At 40.4% G+C, this 20,331-nt stretch overlaps 1 protein-coding gene across 6 annotated transcripts in view; it reads right to left on the bottom strand.

The window, feature by feature from the left end:
• The window catches only part of zc3h18 (zinc finger CCCH-type containing 18), a 56,337-nt gene extending 47,452 nt beyond the window's left edge, over positions 1–8,885 (bottom strand). For 5 of the 6 annotated variants that reach the window (XM_039808301.1, XM_039808303.1, XM_039808304.1 and 2 more), the window contains exons 1-2: positions 8,652–8,816; positions 5,307–6,316 (exon numbers count right to left, since the gene is read on the bottom strand). In XM_039808301.1, the coding sequence (XP_039664235.1) occupies positions 5,307–6,305 (999 nt within the window). In that variant the 5' untranslated portion in view covers positions 6,306–6,316; positions 8,652–8,816. The other variant, XM_039808302.1, reaches the window with a different exon arrangement.
• Positions 8,886–20,331: the final 11,446 nt, after the last annotated feature.

Genomic DNA, 20,331 nt, shown 5'->3' with positions numbered 1-20,331 from the left:
GCATTTGTGTTTTTATTAATCATTACTTTATTAGCCTAATTGGGTGGGGAGAAAGCTATGCCTCTCCAGCTTCTCCCGTAGCTCTGGGTGTATGTGTTAAATCGTGTCTCCCCCAACTGTAGCACTGTCTTCGATAATTGCGCAACCAGGCCAGATTGTTTCAGAGATCTCACGAGTCCTTTATTATTATTATTAACATTAACAAATATTAACAAATTGTTAAAATCGGGCTCAGGCTCATAATTCCAGTTAATGTGTTGGGCCGGGCCGGGCTCGGACATAACGTGCACGGGCTCGGGTAGGGTCGGGCTTGATATTTTGTGCCTGATCTAAGCGTTACACCCAAGCATGTGCGATTATGAACATAGTGACACGCAATGTGTTCCCACTAGAAGCCCAAAGGTATGTTAGTCCGTTGATTCGTTTTAATGCCCCGCTATGACTTAACATTAAGCATCATCAAACGCTGTCAGGCGGTTGAGTTATTTTTTTGGTTTACCATCATCATGAGTGACTAGGCCTGTCACGATAACAAATTTTGCTGGACGATAAATTGTCCCAGAAATTATTGCGATAAACGATAATATTGTCGTTGAGAGACCAATTTGCATCTAATGATAATGGAATAATAATGCAGGTACACTTTTTCAAAGATCAATACACTTTTATTTCTAAAGAATATTTAACACTAGAACTGGAAGACATTTTAAATATCCACAATATGTCTTTGATCTCCTTTAGTATGTCGTCTTTCACGCTGATGTACGGAATTGCCGTTTGTGACACGCATGTTCTCCCAGGCAATTCATAGCCTACTGGCTGTCAAAAGTTTGCTGCATTCCTCAAGTGTTTGTGCGATAGACTACAGACTCTGTACTACATTTTACAATTATTTAAGACTATATTAAATTTAAATAATATATAATTAATAAATTTAATCTATCTATATGGCTATCTGCCACACGGCGAGTAAATGTTTGTACCAAAATAGTTCTGTTTTTCAGTCTTCATTTTGGCGAAGGTCCAGCTTCTTCGTGGGGGCAGGCGGGCCGACACACACAAACACGCACACGCTCACTCCGTGTCCGCGGACAGCTGTAGGCTTGTACCGTTAATGTTCTGTGCATTGTCTGACACATGCAGCCACTTTCCTGAAACCGCTTGTATGTCCGAGCCTGTCTCCACCGCCTCCACCTGCAGGTTGTCAGCTGTGTGGTTTGAAATGAAAGGGAGAAAACGGGACGCCGAGTAACACGGTTGATATCGCTCATATACTTTTTAGTTTTTTGACGGCGCCTTAACTGCAAAGTGCTGCAGGAAACCCTGCCCCAACTCTCAACTAGCGTTTTCTGTCTCTGTCTCTCTCTCCGCCAGGAGTACCGCCCCCACAAAGACCATGTGACTGACAAGAGGGTTCACTCCTCGTTACGCTAAGGAACCGAGAGTGGTCCTCCAGTCTCTTTGGTAGAGAGAGACGAGAAAAACAAACAAGCATGCAAATGGAAATTATCGCGGCCGGAAAAATTATCGAGCGATTAATTGATTTATTGACTATCGTGACAGACCTATGAGTGACCCAGTCGATTACAGACTGTTCTATTAGACACTCTGCAACTTGCCTTATGTTGGATTTATTTGATACATCTGATTTCATATGTTGCTAAAATTGCACTTTTTCTTACTGTAAGATTAAAGGGAGAAGAGCCTGGATGTTAAACAAGAGCTTATTCATTATTTTACCTACTACTGTTAAAAAATAAAAGCAAATACAGGCTATTCTTTTTGCACTTGCTCGGTTTACTTTAAGTTTTTATTTTTGTATTCCTCCTGAAAGTGACTATTTTGTGGTTGGATTGATAGCCTACATCTGGCTTCAGGTTGCACTACAAATTAATTTTTCTTGAACAGTGCAGTGTTAAACAATTTTAATAAATAGAGATTTGAACCTTATTGAAATTTGTTTTGTGTAAATAGTTAATAATTGAGCAATGGGAAAATAATCGCGAATTGAAACATTGCAGTGCGCTGCTCATGTAATGTGGTCATGAATCTGTAAAATGTTGATGTAATATATATTAGTACACAATGTATCTGCTGCATGATTGTGTAACTCACACTATGTAGTTCTTTAAAAAAAAATTATATTTGGATTATCTTTTTAGAAAGGCCTGACCAGTGAATGGGGTTGCAAATTAGCCTATTGGCTAGAAACATTTTATGCAACACATCTACACATATTATTATGGCTTTGACTGTGATAATTGTGTATGTAATAATGTGCGCTGCCTTGTCCCTGACAAATAAACAAATAAAAAAAAAAGTATTTTGAGGACAAAATAGTGCTGGGCGGTATACCGGTTTATACCGTATACCGGTGCATTGACTCAGAGAGCTCTAGGGCCGAAGTAATCTGCGAGGGAATTGAGAACGGGAGCCTGTCAACTGTTCTCACTCATGGTAGTAACTATGGCTGGGCGATAGGTTGAAAATCAGATATCACGATATTCTTGACCAAATACCTAGATATTGATATTGCGGCGATATTCTAGGGTTGACAATTGTTGCTTTAACAAAATATCTTCACACTTACAACACAACAACTAACAACCCACAAATAACTCTCTTTAACAGGATAAAACACCATAGCACACAACAATTTCTAACACTAATAATTTTACATTTATGGGTAACATTATAGCTGCTAGCTAGCCAGGTAGCATAACAGTCTGTTTTTCCAAAGGTTTTTGTTTCTAAAATAAATCGGACATAATTTAGCCACTGTTGTTGCCCGTCGCTCTAACATTACTTGGTTGCGCTAACGTTACTCGGCCATGCTAACGTTAAAAACATGTCACTTCAAGCATGCAGCAGAGCAACATTACGAACGCAATAACAATCCAGCTACGGTCCCGCTACAGACCGTTGAGAAAGACGGGTTCAGAGCAATGATTAAAACACTGGATTTAAGATGTCTGCAAGTGAACATTCAAGAGTGCAAGTGCATAGATTCATAGGAGCAAAATCGGATTTACGTATATGCAATCCCAATAGTGTGCATGTTCGTTTCTGAGTCTGCTCTCTCAAGTTTCTTCTGCTGTTTTTTGCAGCTTCTGGGCCCTTGAGATTGCAAGAATTCACTTACAAAAAGTGCACCTTTTACAATCTGTGACAAGACACCCTCACATCCTGAGATCAGTCATGTCTTTTCATGTTAAAGTCGGCACAAGGAAAAAAGTTTTTTTTAATATACTAGTGCAGTGCCTGTTCATTACATTTAAGATTTAGATATGAAAAATATTGAATTATGTTGCTATTTTAACACATTGTAGCCAAAAAATAACTCACAAAAGGCCTCCAAATCACTTATTTATACTTATTAATATGCAACTTAACTGTATACTATTACTACTGTGTACTTTTACTACGGACAGAGAAATGTTGCAGATTCAAAAGATAATTAAAACATGATGCACTATAATTCATTAAGCTATCCAGCATTATGATGTTAATATTTAAAGCTCCACCTTGAACAGACATGGAGTACATTTCACTCTGCAAGACTACCCACTAATACCCTTTTTCCACCCAAATTTGTGTATGTATGCAGGTTTATAAAACACCTGTAAACTTGTTTGAAAAAAAAAAAAAAGGAGGCGGGGGTTAACCTCCAAACTGCGTGATATGTTGCTTCTCCACCACGGTATGAAAAAAATCTAGACCCTCACAGCCCTACTTGCCGCTCCACCAGAAACATCTGTAAATGCACAGTAGGGTGCAGAGAGATTATTTTTCATAACATCAACAACTCAGTTCTGATAGTAAGTTGTATAGTTAGTCACCTTAATATCGGTGTGGAAAAAACAATGGGCGATCACCCCTCTAATCGATGATATATACGATCTGATTCCCAATCGCCACAAGCCTATAGAACATACAGTACAGGCCAAAAGTTTGGACACACCTTCTCATTCAATGCGTTTCCTTTTTATTTTCATGACTATTTACATTGTAGATTCTCACTGAAGTCATCAAAACTATGAATGAACACATATGGAATTATGTACTTAACAAAAAAGTGTGAAATAACTGAAAACATGTCTTATATTTTAGATTCTTCAAAGTAGCCACCCTTTGCTTTTTGTATTAATAAAGGTAATAACTTCCACTAATTAACCCTGACAAAGAACACCTGTGAAGTGAAAACCATTTCAGGTGACTACCTCATGAAGCTCATTGAGAGAACACCAAGGGTTTGCAGAGTTATCAAAAAAAGCAAAGGGTGGCTACTTTGAGGAATCTAAAATATAAGACATGTTTTCAGTTATTTCACACTTTTTTGTTAAGTACATAATTCCATATGTGTTCATTCATAGTTTTGATGCCTTCAGTGAGAATCTACAATGTAAATAGTCATGAAAATAAAGGAAACACATTGAATGAGAAGGTGTGTCCAAACTTTTGGCCTGTACTGTAAATCAACAGCTGCAGCAAAGAAAAAGCTGCAGGTGTGTCTGCAGCTGCAGGAGGGCACATAGAGACTTTTTTTTTTTTATATGTCTAATTTGCCTGCTCAACCGCTGCTCTCGGTTTTGCTCAGCACCACTCCTCGATTACCATTTTGTATTGATGGTCATACACCTAGTTATACATTCATGTGAAATCACTGTAACATACATATTCTGATAGCCCGGTTTGTCCTGAAAAAAGGTGATATAACATGCTTGTGCATTACAGTATTAAGGTTATACACGCATTATAAGAGCTATTTAGTAATTGTGCCATTCATAATCTGAATAGTCCATTATACATTTCTATAATTGATAGATTATTCGACTATTAAAATAGTAGTTAGTTGCAACCCTAGTTTTGTGCACTGCACGGGGAAAGAGAGATCTAGGGTAGAATGTTAACAAATCATAAAGTCTTTTTTGCCAAACTGGACGTCAGAATTCGGAGTCACTCGCAATCACACTGTGCCCAAATTATTCTTCACATTACCAGTACTTTAATTTTCACTGCCCAGTGCAGGAGAGCAGGAGAGCAGTGTGCAACACCAGCGGGCTAAGTTGGATAAAACACAGTAAAGTGCAGTAAAGAAAGTAAAGCCGATGCCAACACATTTAAATGTGCCCGGATCGGCCCCGATACGAATGCTTTAGACCGGTCTCTATTGTCCTGCCATAACTGCAGTCTATACATTTAAGAGCTACTGTTTTACAAAGTTTTGTATTGATGAATTTACCTGCACCCAGCCAATCACCTCACACTTAACATATAATAATTATTTAATAACTACGATCACTTACATCAATCTCTCCTTCATCAATCTCTCCATCATCCTCATCCTTCTTCTTGTCTCTGAAGGAATCTCTGCGCATCCTCTCAGGCCCTTTGGAGTCACCTGTCCTCTTGAATTCATTGTCTTTAGGAGATGGGGGGAGGATTGGTTTCTTCTCTTTTTTCTTACTGCTCTTGTCCTCAATCTGCTCCCGTTCTTCTCCCTCCACTTTTGTGTCTTCTTCATCTTCCTCTTCCTCGAGTGCAGGGATGCTGGGCTCCTCTGGGACCTCCTCGTCATAATCCAGTTCGTGCTCGTCCAGCTCCCGGGAAACGGATGCTGAGTCATCCTTCATCTCCCTCACCGCGACAGCTCTCCTCCTCTCCTCTTCCTCAGCTCTCATCCTTCCGTACATCACGGCCTTGCTTTTGTCGTCTTCTTCCTCCTCCTCCTCCTCCTCCTCCTCCTCCTCGTCCACCTCAGCAATCTCAGGATCTGGCGAGTCGTCCTTTCTGTATTCACCATATCCTCCCTCCCCGTCCTCTCCATCCTCTTCAGCAATGAAGCTCTTGCTCTGTTCTGGCTCTGAGTCTGGGGACTGTGGGGTGTCAAAGATTCTATCCTCTTGCTCCTCTCCTTCCTTCTCGTCCTCTTCATCAAACTGGTCCCGCTGTGGACCGTCTTCATCCCCCTCCATCAGCAAAATGGCCCCATCCTCCTGTCCCATCCCTTCTGTTTCTCCTACAGGCTCCTCATCTTCTGTGTCAGAAACAAAGTCAGGGACTACCTCATCGTCTTCTTCCCTCTCCTCCTCGAATTCCGAACCTCTTCCTCGGTTTTCCACCATCTCCTCCTCCTCCTCCTCATCAACAAGCCCCCCATTCTCCTCTTCATGGACTATCTCACTGTCTGAGATGACCCTGCCCTCCTCTTCATCAGGTGAATCCAGCAGCTCACTGTCAGAAAGGCCCTTCTCCTCTTCCTCAGGAGACTGAGGGGACTGGGTAGGGCTTTCAGGAGTATCCATAAGAGAATATTCTGTTGTAAAAAGAAAAAACAGTAGTCTGTAAGAAACATGAATGAGAGCCTTAAGATTTGTAAATAAAAATCACTTATAGAGCACCAACTAATTCACTTTTCATCAAAATAAAAACACTACAATTCTAAAATATTGTTGACTTTAAAACTGCACAAATCATGTACAAAGTAAATAATAAACAGCTATTGAACAGTATCCACGGATTGTTTCAAATGAGAGAGAGCAAAAAGAGGAACTTTTATATTTCAAAAGAAACTTATAAGAACAAATGCTAAATATCACTGCATCACAACAAAAGGACTTAACTTATGGAACAGCTGCAGTGAAGAGATGAAATAATGTCAAACAATGAGCAATTTTAAGAGACTATTTAAAATTAATATATTGAATGGATAAAAAAAAAAAAAAGGACTTGAGGTGATAGTGTTGTATACTGACTGTATGGTTTCTGGGATTATATACCAAGTCTAGTTTGGATGGGTTATTATTTGGTTTGATGTAGATGAAAAAGAAAGAAATGTGTAAGTGTAAGTGTGTGTGTATGCATGTATGTATGCATTAAGGGTGTCACGATTTCGATTATAAATCGAAATTAAGTCACAATCTTGAATATCGAATTTAAAAAATGGAATAGTCAATACTGCCACGCCCCCATGTCACGTCCAGTCGACTTGTCAAGCGAGAGAAAAAAAAACGAGTCAGTTAATCTCCTGTAACTTAGCTAGAGCCTGTCAAAAGATAGCATGGCAACTGCAGATGCTGGACACCCATGGACAGAACTTGAGCCCCCTCCTCTTTCACTGAAGTGTGTGAAAGTATTTGGGATTTCCTGTGAGTTATGTTGACAATGTTCACATTGTCGACAAAAAAGCCACAGTTTGCAAGCTCTGCTATGTGCGTGTACCATATTCTGTGTATTTAACATTGCACATTAGCCTAGCAGCTAGCAGATATTCCTTCTGCTTATAGCTTTATCCCAACAAAACCACACGGTTGAATTTCAGCCTGCATGCACGTTTTGTAGCCTAAACAGAGCAGCTCATACTGGTTATATTAGAGAGGGCAACAAGTTTATTGCATTATATATATATATATTTTTTTTAAACAAGTCTAAAATAAATTAAACTAAGAACAACATGTTATATCCTTATGGAGCCTACACTTTGATAATAAAAGGTCTGCTTTCCTGTATCAAGAAAAGAACATGTTATTCTAAAGAACTGTCAACTTAACATATTTACATGTCCGCCAGGTTAGTTACCAGGTAGGAGTTCAGAACATTAACTTACCATTAAAGTTGTTAAAATATAAACACACACACACACTGAGAAAATATATATAAAATGATTTTCCAACTACAAACCACAATACTACTTCGGAAATGTACGGTATTGCGTATTCAAGAGTATTTAACTTACACATAATCAACCTAATACTGTATATATCTTAACCGAATAGAAAGAATAAAATAATTGCCTTGCCAGACGTTTAAATAAGTTTGGCATATGAAACTCTTCATTATACAGTAGAGCATATATCGGACTAAATAACACACACAACGCAAACTCTAAATGTTTTTTGGGGGGGTGATTTAGACTTTGCCTGAGCAAGGACAAACTAGCTAGCTAGCTTCCTAACGTTCTGGCTATCTCAATGGTGAAGACAAAAAATGTAACTCTAGAAACACTTAATATGAGATTTAGACATAATATGTTTATAAATGACAACAGGATTTACTTCATTAAAGTTAACGTTAGCTTCCGGCGCTCCAAGATCAACAGCAAAGAAAACCCCTAGCAATAGCAGACCAGCTAGCTAACAACTAACGTTAACCCATATAAATAAGTGAACTAACCTTATCTGCCAATGGTAGGAGCTAAAACCTCATACACTTCAAATGTCTCGTAAGAGTTAGCTACATGGTTTAAGCTACCTAGCTACTAATGTGAAGATAATTTGACAACAAGTCCGTTTTTGTACATACAAAAGTTCACCTGCAGCTTAACATCACTGGTAACCAACACTTCTAACAGCTAGCTAGGTCGTGCTAGTTGGCAACAAGGCCCATAACTTCAACGTCAACGCGAAGAGAGCCGGCTAACCAACGAGCACACTGCCCCCACCGAACAGCAAATCTTCCTTTAAGAATATAAACCAGTAAATCGGTTGTCTTTACGTCATAACTAACCGAACATAGCCGCTTCAGCAATGCGCGGACATTATAGCACACCCGTCTGTCTTTCAATTAACAATGCAGCCTCCGCTGAAGCTAACTTTAAGCTAAAAGCGCAGCTACACTTTGCTAACTGCTAACAACCACACATTTATATTCACCTTGCCGACCCGGAGCTCTTCAAAGACAGCACTACTGCGGTAAGAACTGCCCTCTCTCCTGCAGATGTTCTTTTTTTTTTACAATCTACAGTAACTATTATACGGTTTAATTTAACAGCTATGGTGGAGAAAATAAAACACTCCTCACGGCACAGCGAGAGCGGCCATTACCTTAACGTCATCAACATACGACAGTCCAGCGGAGGCGGGGGAAGCGAAAAAGCGGGGTTCTCCCATATATGTCAATGGGTTCTCCATGGGTTGGAGTATATATATATATATATATATATATATATATATATATATATATATATATATGGGGTTGGAGGAGCAAAAGGGGCAGATCATGGAATGCCGTTTTATTTAATAAAAACATAAATGAATAATTATGCCTATGAAATACATCCTGAAATAAGTAAATGAGGCAATAAATATATAAATAAATATAATATACATAAATATATGAGTCGATATAATTACATACATATTTATCTATTCATATATGTATTGCCTCATTTATTAATTTCAGGATGTATTTCCTAGGCGTATTTTTTCATCTATTTATTCATTTATTTAATATTGAATAAAACGGCATTCCATAGATCAATGGCAGGGGTAGCCTATGGTGTTGATGGTAAGTAGTCACATTGCCAGGCCATCCTCCACAGCGCTGCAGACAAGAGTCTGGCTAGTCCACACAGCATTCCGGGATGGGAGAAAAACGTACTTACTACTTATGCCTGACACCCCTTGGTGGGTATAGGCCATCGACAAAGGACCTCCACAGAACTGGTCACTGGCTTTCTTTTCTATCTGTGACCAGGTATATCCCATCTTTTTTATGTCTGTCTGAAGCTCCCTCTGCCAGATGTTTCTAGGCCGACCTCTCTTTCTCTTCCCCTGGGGGTTCCACGTCATTTAATAGGTAAATGTTGAAATAGGAACAGTTGAGCCAAAGAACTCCAGCTTATTCTCTTATCTCAGGTTAGAATTTATTAAACCATAGTAAATTCAGGGTGGGTGTGATATTTATTGATGTTTAACAAGCTTTGGCAGTAAATAAAAAGTGCGGATGAAACCCTGTCCCGTCAGAATTGGGACATTTGCATCAATGAACACGTTGAGACTTCTTAATTAAAAACATGTTGGATTTGGAAAAAAAGATTACCTGGAATAACGTGATCTGACAGTAGCCTTTTGCATTTAATCATTTAAACTAGCCATTTCAACTTAGAAAATAAATAAACTGGCTCTCGGAAAAACCACAACACGTTTCATCTCACCTGGTTATCGATAAAGTGCTCGAAGTTGAACCTTCCAGACTCTGTCACCCATTTTACTCCTGATGTTGCACATCTACAAAACATTACAACTTTCCCCTCCTTTATATACTAATGACATTTGTATACAGAATATCTTCTTTTTTTCTTAACTTAAAACTCGGAAACTTGGAAACGTTACAGTAATGTGTAGCCCTCTGCTGGCATGAAGAAGAAATGCATCATTTTGTTTTTTTGGGGGGGGGGGATTTCTGTGTGTGTGTGTGTGTGCATGTGTGTGTGTGTGTGTGTGTGTGTGTGTGTGTGTGTGTGGTGCAGTATGATTTGTATGACAGACCCACCCTTGATTGCATGCACGTAGGTTTCCTTAAAGCAGAGGTAATGTGAGGTATTACATTTATTAAATACCTGTCTTTACCAGTAATGTTCTTTGAGTAATATTGGATTGTTATATCCCTCACCAAACCCTCATTTCTTTTGGTCTGCTCATTTTTCCAGTTTTGGAAAGGGTTCAAACTGCTGTCCATACAGAAAACTGCACTTTTGGGCTCTGCCTTCAGTATCTCTGTGCATTATTTGTGGGAGGCTAGAAGGGGGCCTCATATATTGAAGTTACATCCAACATTTTCAGAGGTCAAGTAGTTTACCATGATGTGCCTGGTGTTACGGTTTTCAGCACACTCTAAGAAATGGCTGTACTTTTACAGTACAGCAGAGCAAAATCCTACAGAATAATACCGTATTATACCATTAAAGCACGGTACTGGAGCTAATATTGCATTCTGGGTAATATTCGTGAAGCGGGAATCTTGTACAGTACCCTATAGTACATTTCTTGCTTACTGTAACTCTGCTGCTACCTTGCTGTAATATACTGCCCCTCTACTGTAAGTTACTGTAAGTTCAGCCACCTGACGTCATGACACGCCCCTCCTCGGAGATAGTAGCTGGAAGATGCATCGATCGTGGAGAGACCAGAGACATTGAGGAGTTCTCGTCATTGACATATATAAAATGGACCAACAGAGCCCGTTGCTCTGGATGGAGACCAGTGAAGGCTATTAGAAGCACTTTTCTGGTGATCACTTGCTTTACTGCGCAGCCTCCAACTGACAGAGACAACGTAAATGTGACGTGAGCAACGTGTCTGAAAGTTCTAAGTCTTCTGGTAGCTGTGCCAAGAGAAATCTCAATCATTCCCAATCTTACAGAGACGGAGAGGTATATGTAAGGAGATAACATGGCACAGGCTAATTATTGATCACTAAGGCTACGTTCACACCGCAAGTCTTAATGCCTAATTCCGATTTTTTGCTCAGATCCGATTTTTTTTTTTATGTTTATGTTTTTAAAATGTGGCCTATATCAGATTCCAGTGTGAACTGTTTGCGGTTTTGAAATGACCCGCATGCGCAAAAGAACAATAACATTGACATCAGACGCAGCACGCTGTTGCACTAAAGTTAGGCAGGTTATGAAGGAAGTCAGCATTTTCACTTTTATTTCAAAACGTTTGTGTAACGGCAGCCATAACATTGATGAGCAGGTGCTGAGGAGGAGAAGAATGAAGAGACAAATCGGCTGTTTTGGTGTTTTGTGGGGTTATGGCTGCAAATTCACTACAGAGGTCTGTGTGACCGGACCACCGATTTGCACATCAGGACCGCTACGGGCCTCCACTAGAGTTTCCTCTGGCTTCGCCCTCGCACGCGCTCACGCTCCACTTCCCCGGCGGTGCGGGTGAGATGGGCCGGTAGTCCGCCCGACCCCAAGGGACCGGGATCCCACCTCAGACGGCGCGCGCCGGTCCTCACTTCCATATGGGAGCAGAGGGCCCCGCCCCTCCCCGTGAGGAGAGAGGGCACAGCGAGGGTTATTGAGGTAAAAGTCGCATCAAATCCGCCTTGGTTGTTCACACTGCGGCCGCATTGAAAAAAAACAGATCTGGGTCTGATTCAGGACCACATATGGAAGTGGCCTGAATCTGATTTGAAAAAATTTGATCTGGGCTAGATTTCAGTGTTCACACTACTTCTGAAGAAGCCTGACCTGGTCACTTGACCCCAAAAAAATCGGATTTGGGCCACTTTTGCCTGCAGTCTGAACGTAGCCTAACATGCTAGTTAACATTAGTAATTAAACCTAAACAGCTAACGTAAGTCCAAACTGCCTGCGACCTTCTCCTGTACTATACGGTAATTCCTCTACTGTGCGACAGTAAGTCGCTTGGTTATGACACAATCGTTAGCCTATTTTTATAAAAGCGTCTGCTACGGAGCCATAACGTGAGGTACAAGGTAATGGAGCCTTTTATACATTGTCGTGTTTCTTTAGAAATAAACAATGGACAAATAGAGTCTTTAAACGCTTCAAATGTAAAGTTTTTCGCTGTCAAAGTGGCACCAAAATGTATGCTAGTTAGTCGAATGCTAACGGGAGGTGATCTCTTTGTAGCGTCAAAATGGCGCCATAGGAGGTTCGAGTTCTGAAGCGAAGCTTACCCCATTGGTTCTCATAGGTGAGTTTGATTTTTTCACTTCATCCATCAAGGCTTAACAGGATATTGTGCAATGGTACGCTCAAGTTTACACCAGTAGCATGTGAGAAGGCGAATATCGCCAGCAAGCAGACAATTTTCCAGTAGCGCTAGCACTACCCAGAGTGATCGAGAATGGCTCTGGCACTAGCAGTGAAGCTAGCAGCTGAGCCAGAACAGAATAGGCTACTTGCAGTGTATAACTAGTATAATACTCCCTTTCTTTTACCCTCTTTCAGGGAAAGAAATAGTAGAAAAAATATAGTGCCTCTATAGAATCTCAATGTTGCAGTTAAAAAATCCAAAATTAGCTTGCTCTTATGTAGCAAACCAAAGCTAGCTTGAGAACATAGGCTATTTAACGTGTAATAGAGTCAAATAACCAAGGTTTGTAACGGCGGGCTTTATCTCGCTCTAGCTAGCTAGTTCATCACGTTTGACTGACCGCTAGTAGTTTGACTGACAGATTGTGCTTATCACAGCTAGAGTGAATTAATTACGCATACAGTTAAACTGAAGCATTTCTCTGTCGATAGTTATGCAGGCTACTTGTCTTCTGCTCGAGATGCATTGAAATGTAATACATGCGGTGTTGAGGTTACAGGTAGCAAGTTAACTTTCCTCCAGTGTCTGTGTGTGTGTGTGTGTGTGTGTGTGTGTGTGTGTGTACTCTTTTAATTTCTTTGCGTAAATGAAAAGTGCACTGAACACTATTGTGTTTTGCCTAATATATTTCTTACATGTCTTTGATAGTAAAACATGATGTTTAGTGCTCATAATGAATGCACTAGGAATCCTTTTTTCCTAAAATAGTCTATATTTCCATTTACAATTGTTTTATACACATTACACAAAAGGCAAAGAAAATACAATCACTTTTACCTATTTTGGCGATACACAGTCATATTGACCGCTCAGATTTTCGTGGTATTGTTTTTTATCTTTTCGCGCGGTTGATGCACAAGTTACATTTGTAATAACCTACCTAAAAATAATCATATTGTACTGTTAAGAAAAGAAAGAACTAAATATTTAATGGACCAGCACATTGGCTAAGTTGTCAGAATGTGTGACCCCACTGTAACTGCTTAATAAAGGAGTTAAACTTCAAAATATTGTTTGTTATGTCATCTCTTCACACTAATGTGGACACATATTTTCTTATTTATAGTCTTCACAGAGCCAGTACCTCAGAGGTCACCATATCTGACAAGTAGCAGCCGTCAGAATGTGTGACCCCACTGTAACTGCTGAATTAATGAGTAAAACTTCAAAATATTGTTTGGGGTTGTTATATCATGTCTTCACATTACTCTGGACACATATTTTCTTATTTGGAGTCATCACAGAGCCAGTATCTCAGAGGTCACCATATATGACAAGTATCAGCCGTCAGAATGTGTGACCTCACTGTAACTGCTTCATTAAGGAGTCAAACTTCATAATATTTTCTGGTGTCTCATTAATTAAGCCGTTACAATGGGTCTACTTGACACTTTGTAATATATTGCCCCACAACCGGTCATGTGTTGATCCCATGCAGTTGGTGTTACTCTGCAGGGAGGAGGACTTCCATTTCTTTGGGCAAGACAACATTTTCAATCCACTTGTATCTGATTTGAAGGACATTGAGGAATTTGGCTTTGAAACAGAAGTTGGCAGCAATCTGAAAGGAGTGTTGATAGCAATATCAGGGGATAATCTTGGGTCACATTGTGTGGGTGGATTCACTGAGAATTTTAGCAAAAGTAAGAACTTCTGTCGTTACGGTTCAGTAGACAGGGAGGCATTTCAGAAGCAACCTGAAAAGGTAGGCCTCAAAAGGACCGTGGAAAATTACAAGGAAAGTGTTTTGCAACTCAGAGATGGGCAATCTATAGTCAACGGAATAAAATTTGATTCTGTCTTCAACAGCCTGAAACACTTCCATGTCTGTAATCCTGGTCTCCCTCCTTGTTTGGGGCATGATTTGTTTGAGGGGGTTGTGTCATATGACTTGGCAGTTTACATTCGACATCTAGTGAAAGTTGAAAAACATTTCACATATGTCCAATTAAATAGGTCCATATCACAATTCTCTCATGCTGGAAGTGATTCAAACAACAGGCCATGTGAGGTGAAAGAAGGTGGAGAGAAACTTGGGGGCCATGCAGCACAGAACTGGTGCTTTTTACGCTTGCTTCCTGTTTACATTGGAGATCGTATTAAGAATCCAGTAGACAACCAAGTGTGGCAATTGTGCTTAAAATTGAGAGAAATTGTTGAGCTGGTTTGTGCAGCAAAAATCAGCCATGGACAGATTGCTTACTTAAAGGTTCTTATTGAAGAATACATTCACTTGAGACACAACTTGTTCCCTGAACATTCGCTAAAACCCAAACATCATTATTTATTGCACTATCTGGACCTTATTCTCCATTTTGGTCCTCTCATTCGATTGTGGACCCTACGCTTTGAAAGCAAACACGCTGTGCAAGGAGGCTGCACAATTTCAAAAATCTGTGCAGCTCATTGGCAGAATGACATCAGTTGTTGCAAGCATACTTAAGCACAGGGCAACTGTTTTCTTCAGATATTCAAGTGGTAGGTCCAGCAAACAATTTTGAGGAGAAGCTCTACAGTCCCTTGATTCAGCAGGCATTGGTCTTCAAAAAAGACACAACAGAGATGACTGCAGTAGTGTACAAGAACAAAAAATACTGTAAGGGACTGATTGTGGCTATTGCACATGATTCTAATGGAATTCTGTTTGGCAAAATTGTGTTGATTTTGCTTCATCAGAGCAGAGTGTATCTGATGTTGGAAAAATGTGAGTCTGTTTTGCTCATTGATGTTGGGGTTCATTGGCTGACTGTGCAGGGGGAATACATGAAATTGTAGAAGAAATTCTTCATAGAGAAACCAAAACCCAAAGTAGGCTATATATAGTATGAAAGCATTCATAATGAAACTAATTGCGTATTTGCCTCAGTGGCAAAGTTGGCAGCCTTGCAGTGTGCATTTGATTTTTGTTGGCTTTTGGAAAAATAACTCCAAGGCTGGGTTACACTAGAACGGCCAGGACGGTCATTTTGAACCGTTTTGATATTTATGTTTAATAACTTTGCTAAATAAAAAGAAATATCCTGCTGGTACCTGACTTTTCCTAAAAGAGTCTGTATTTTCATTTAAAATAGTTTTTATATACTGTACATTACACAAAAGGCATAGAAAATACAATCACTTTTACCTATTTTGGCCATACACGGTCATATTGACCGCTCGGATTTTCGCGGTTTTGTTTTCAATCTTTTGCGTGGTTGAAGATGCATCTTGGTTGCTTAGTAATAATCATAGTCTCTGTCAGAGAAATGTAACTAGCGGTCTCGAGTAACAAGTGTGGGCAATGCATCACCGATGGGCCGAAGGCAAAGCCAGAGTCGGTAACGTAGGCTACGGCGTGGATGGACTCGGTTCTGAATCAGAAGAAAAGCACAGGGCGATCGCTCTGTGAAAGGCGCGGTACACGTCGTAGATGGACGGTAGCTGTCTACGTGTTCATTTAACTTTATACATGCTACAACTGGCTGGAATCATTGCACACATCCTCTCCAAGGAGTGCACCAGCTGTAAAATGTCCCGGAGGAAGTTCATGCAGCAACTGGCAGAGGAGCTGAGAGCGGAGTTTATGGAGGAAAAAAAGGAAGCGGCGCACGGTCCGAGAAGTGCTGCGCACCACAGCCAACACCAAATCGGAGGCAGTGCCTGCCAGGTTAGGTTAGGTTATAAATGTTCAAATAACTAAAGTTTAGTCTACTATGCCATGATATGATATCAAGGGCGTTGTATTGAATCAACAGCCACGTGCAATTTAGCTAGCAGGTGAAGGTGAAACTAAAAATGTGCAAGAACTATAGACTAATACAGGCTTAAATTAACTGACAATATAAGTTATACGACTTACAGTTGTCAAGGATGCACACATGCCATCTCAACCGGGTCCTCCGGACAGCCTGTCTCTTTTTTCTTTCTCCCTTTTCTCCTGGCGTTGTGAAGCGCGTGTCTGCGCTATTCTCCGTCGACGTGCTCTTTACAATCACTGCTGATAGACGGCTTTTTCTGATACCGTGTTGGGGGAAATCTAACCGTGGCGGACCGCCACTTGCCAATAAACATAGAGGAAACACTGTGTGACCTCAGTGCTTCCAAGAATAGACGGGGAGCGGCTGCAACATTTAGTTGAGAATTTACTGATAGTTGTTGGCATAGAAGACATTGAGGATCTTTGTTACATTAAGGAGGATGATGTGAAGGACATCCTGACACCCTGTCAATGCCGAAAACTTCTAGATGCCTTTCAAAGAAGAGGTATGTAAAATAATTCAATTGAGTTGAAGGTGCATTTCCTTGTGCAATTTTGTGTTATACTGTATTATGCTGTTACATGTTCAAATCAGACCCTTTCTTTAGTTTCAGACTCATGTCAAACTTGTCAAAAATTTCAAAAATACATAGTTTTTTAAGAACATTATGCGCACGCATACACACGCACATGCACGCACATCCACATCCTCAGCCTGCCCTTACGCAGGCACATTCACTCACCACAAGTCTATCTCTCCACACACACATAGTTCAACACAGACACCCAACATACATGCTCCACATCACACTCAAATGCAGCCCGCACACACAAAGGGGACACCCACATGCACACATCACTGTACTCTCTACACCCTACATACATACAATCCCCACAGCATTCACAGATCCATCTCACACACACACACACACACACACACACACACACACACACACACACACACACACACACACACACACACACACACACACACACACACACAAACACATCTATACACAGCCCACTCCACAACACTCCACACTCACCCATTACACACACTTCACACAAAGTCCAATACCAACAGACACCCAACACTCACACACTCAACACACACCATTGCACCCATACCCACCATACAAATACCTCCCTACCTCAGAAACACCATACAAACATACACAGACAGCACAACGCCGACCCCTCCCTCCCTGCCTCCCAACAACACACACAAACACAAAATAAAATATCCTAACTAAAGCCAATTTTTTAACATGTTCTTATTTTTTTTCTCCCCAAGATTCTACAACGCAGCCACATCCTAGTTCTGCAATACTGCCAACTACTACACCCCCCACATCGGCTGCACCATCTTCTCCTCCCTCTGCTGTTGTTTCTTCTCAGTGGGTCCGTGACTTTCAAATCCCTTGGGAGAAAATGCCGGTAGGAATCAGAGATGCCACGGTGAGAGAACAAAGGGCGACCCACTCTGACCAACTTCAGATGATTAGGGTTATCGTTGACGCAGTCAGATTGCATTGCATGAACCCGACCAGAGCTCAGTGCGCTGAGATAGCCAGGGATGTTGTTGCCCAGTACCCCAAATCATTCGGGGATGTGACTGATGAGGGAGATGTCTTGGGATGTGGGTACACGTCCCTACTGAATCAGATAAAAACCAGAGTTGAGCATGTAAACCGGAACAATACTCTTTCTAAGATCCGCAAACCCAAGAGACCAAACTCTGACAGCACCCCCCACAGGAACGCCTTTATTCAGCTGGACAGTTATGGGTGTGTACATTGGCAGCCTCAAGACCTGCCGGAAGGAGAAACCCCAGATTCTCTTGAAGTGAAACGGCAAATACTGATTACTCTGTACACAAGTGAAGGTCCTAGACGGGCGGACATGAGCAGAGTTGATGAGCTCATGAAAATTACATACTGCAAGCAACGTGAACTCATAAACTCCAGTCCACCTCCTCAAGTGTCGACCATAGGAGAAGAGTGGCCCTTTCTGTTCGAGAAGAGATGGCTGTGTTCCCATTTTGAAAATCTCACTGGTATTGACGTTCTCACAAGATTGACAGAGGCCTTCCTGAGTAAGGGCAGGAGAGTCATCAACTTCTTTCTGCAACAGAGGTTGAAATGGAAGGAGAGTATCCAGTCCCTGTTAACAGAGATGGAGAACGATCCCAGGACACCAGAGGACACCAATCTGATGGCAACTTCAGCAATCCTATTGTTGATGGCCTTCTTCAAAGAGCCAACAGAATCCCTTTTCATTCTGGCTGATGTAAGTATTGTTCCATCACAAACACATCTAATATTAAAATACACTACCTAGAGCAGGGGTTCTCAAACTTTATGGGGACGGGGACTCTTCACTTGGCAGAAACATTTCTAAGGACCCCCTCTTTGCCACTCAGTAGGAGTAAGTGCCATGTGGCAGGCCACTGTGACATCACATGTGCATACCTTCGATGTGTTGTCCTCTCTAGCAGCAGTTAATTGGATTGGATTTAATTTAACTTTCAGTAAACATTTTCTGTGGCCACCAATCCTCCTCTTGTCTAATTTAAATAATTGCTGCTCAAGGAGATGCCACAAGCTATTGATTTCAAAGGTTGATTTACATTTGTAAATGTTAATTATTTGTATTTCTGAAAGGTGTTCTTAGAAATTGTGTGTGTTTTTGTAAACGTGATACAAAACATTCAACAGCTAATGTCTACTCATGACCCACTAGCTCTCCACGCCCTCAATATTTTGTAAATGAACTGTGCTCATTGTTTCTTTTCTAAGATGTCTGGCTCTATCTCTGCTATTTCTTTGCATCTTACTTTTGTTTTTTGATACAGGTCTCGGCAACCACGGCTGACATTGATTCGCAAGAGTCAATTCCAAACACCCTCAGACTCATTATGCTTGGTAAGTTTGTGTTTTTCCTCTTCATTCACACACAGAGAGAACTGTGGTGTTAACATTTGTATCCATGGAACAAATCAAGTCCGTCATTTACATTCATGGACATTTGTATTGGCACCCCTCTGGAAATCTTGTTTTTTAAGCAAAATGTACACACTTTTGGAAGGGTTTTTGATAAAACCAACAAACCAGGACAATTTCAATAGCTCAACACAACTAAAACAACAATTGGTTTCCCCAAATTAAACACAAAATACCACAAAAATGTGTCTTTTATACTGATAAAAACACACTTCTCAGTATTATAATCTAGTTCTAATGTTATGGGTAGTCAGTCAGCTCAGGTAGCATTCCTGAAAAATATAAGTCAAATTCTAAAGGACAATAGGCTCCAGTTAACTAACATCACAGGTCAATGGATTTCTATCCTCAGTTTTGTAAATATTTCAATAAATCAGTCTTCTCCTTCACATTTTACTGATTTACAGCACTAGAGGAAGCAAAATAGCCCTGGAGCATTACCTGGTCAAAATCTTAATAAATATATCTCAGTGACTTTTCTTGTCTTTTTCAGGACGCTCACTGATGACGTCAGGCAGATGGATGGTGTCCATTGAAGGACAAGTTGCCGTCAACCCCGTGATGGTGGTTTTGTCGCTGCCTTCACAGCACTTTTTGCGGCGTACTATGTACTCAACATCGAGTACCAGGAAGATGCTGCATGCACCCTGGAAGTAGTCCAGAGGCAAGTTATTTTCTATATTTTCAGTATTTTAATCAATTTTATAAGTTTGAATGGAAACTAAAAGTTATTCTTCAATTACAGATTCCTCGTCAGAATACAGTTAAGAATAAATGTAATAAGAAGTATTGATTAAATAATAATTACACTACAGTAGCCTAATCTATAGTTACAGTAATACATAAATTACAGTAAACTGCAGTAATCTGTAATGACAGTAATACATAAATTACAGTAAACTACAGTAATGTATAATTACAGTAATACATAAATTACAGTAAACTACAGTAATCTGTAGTTACAGTAACACATAATTACAGTAAACTACAGTAAACTATATTACAGTACTGTGTTGTATGT

The sequence above is a fragment of the Perca fluviatilis genome, chromosome 8 (genome assembly GCF_010015445.1).
Source record: "Perca fluviatilis chromosome 8, GENO_Pfluv_1.0, whole genome shotgun sequence".
In the NCBI taxonomy this organism is placed as follows: domain Eukaryota; kingdom Metazoa; phylum Chordata; class Actinopteri; order Perciformes; family Percidae; genus Perca; species Perca fluviatilis.
Note: the sequence above shows the minus strand (reverse complement) of the source record. Positions and strands in the feature narration are given on the sequence as shown.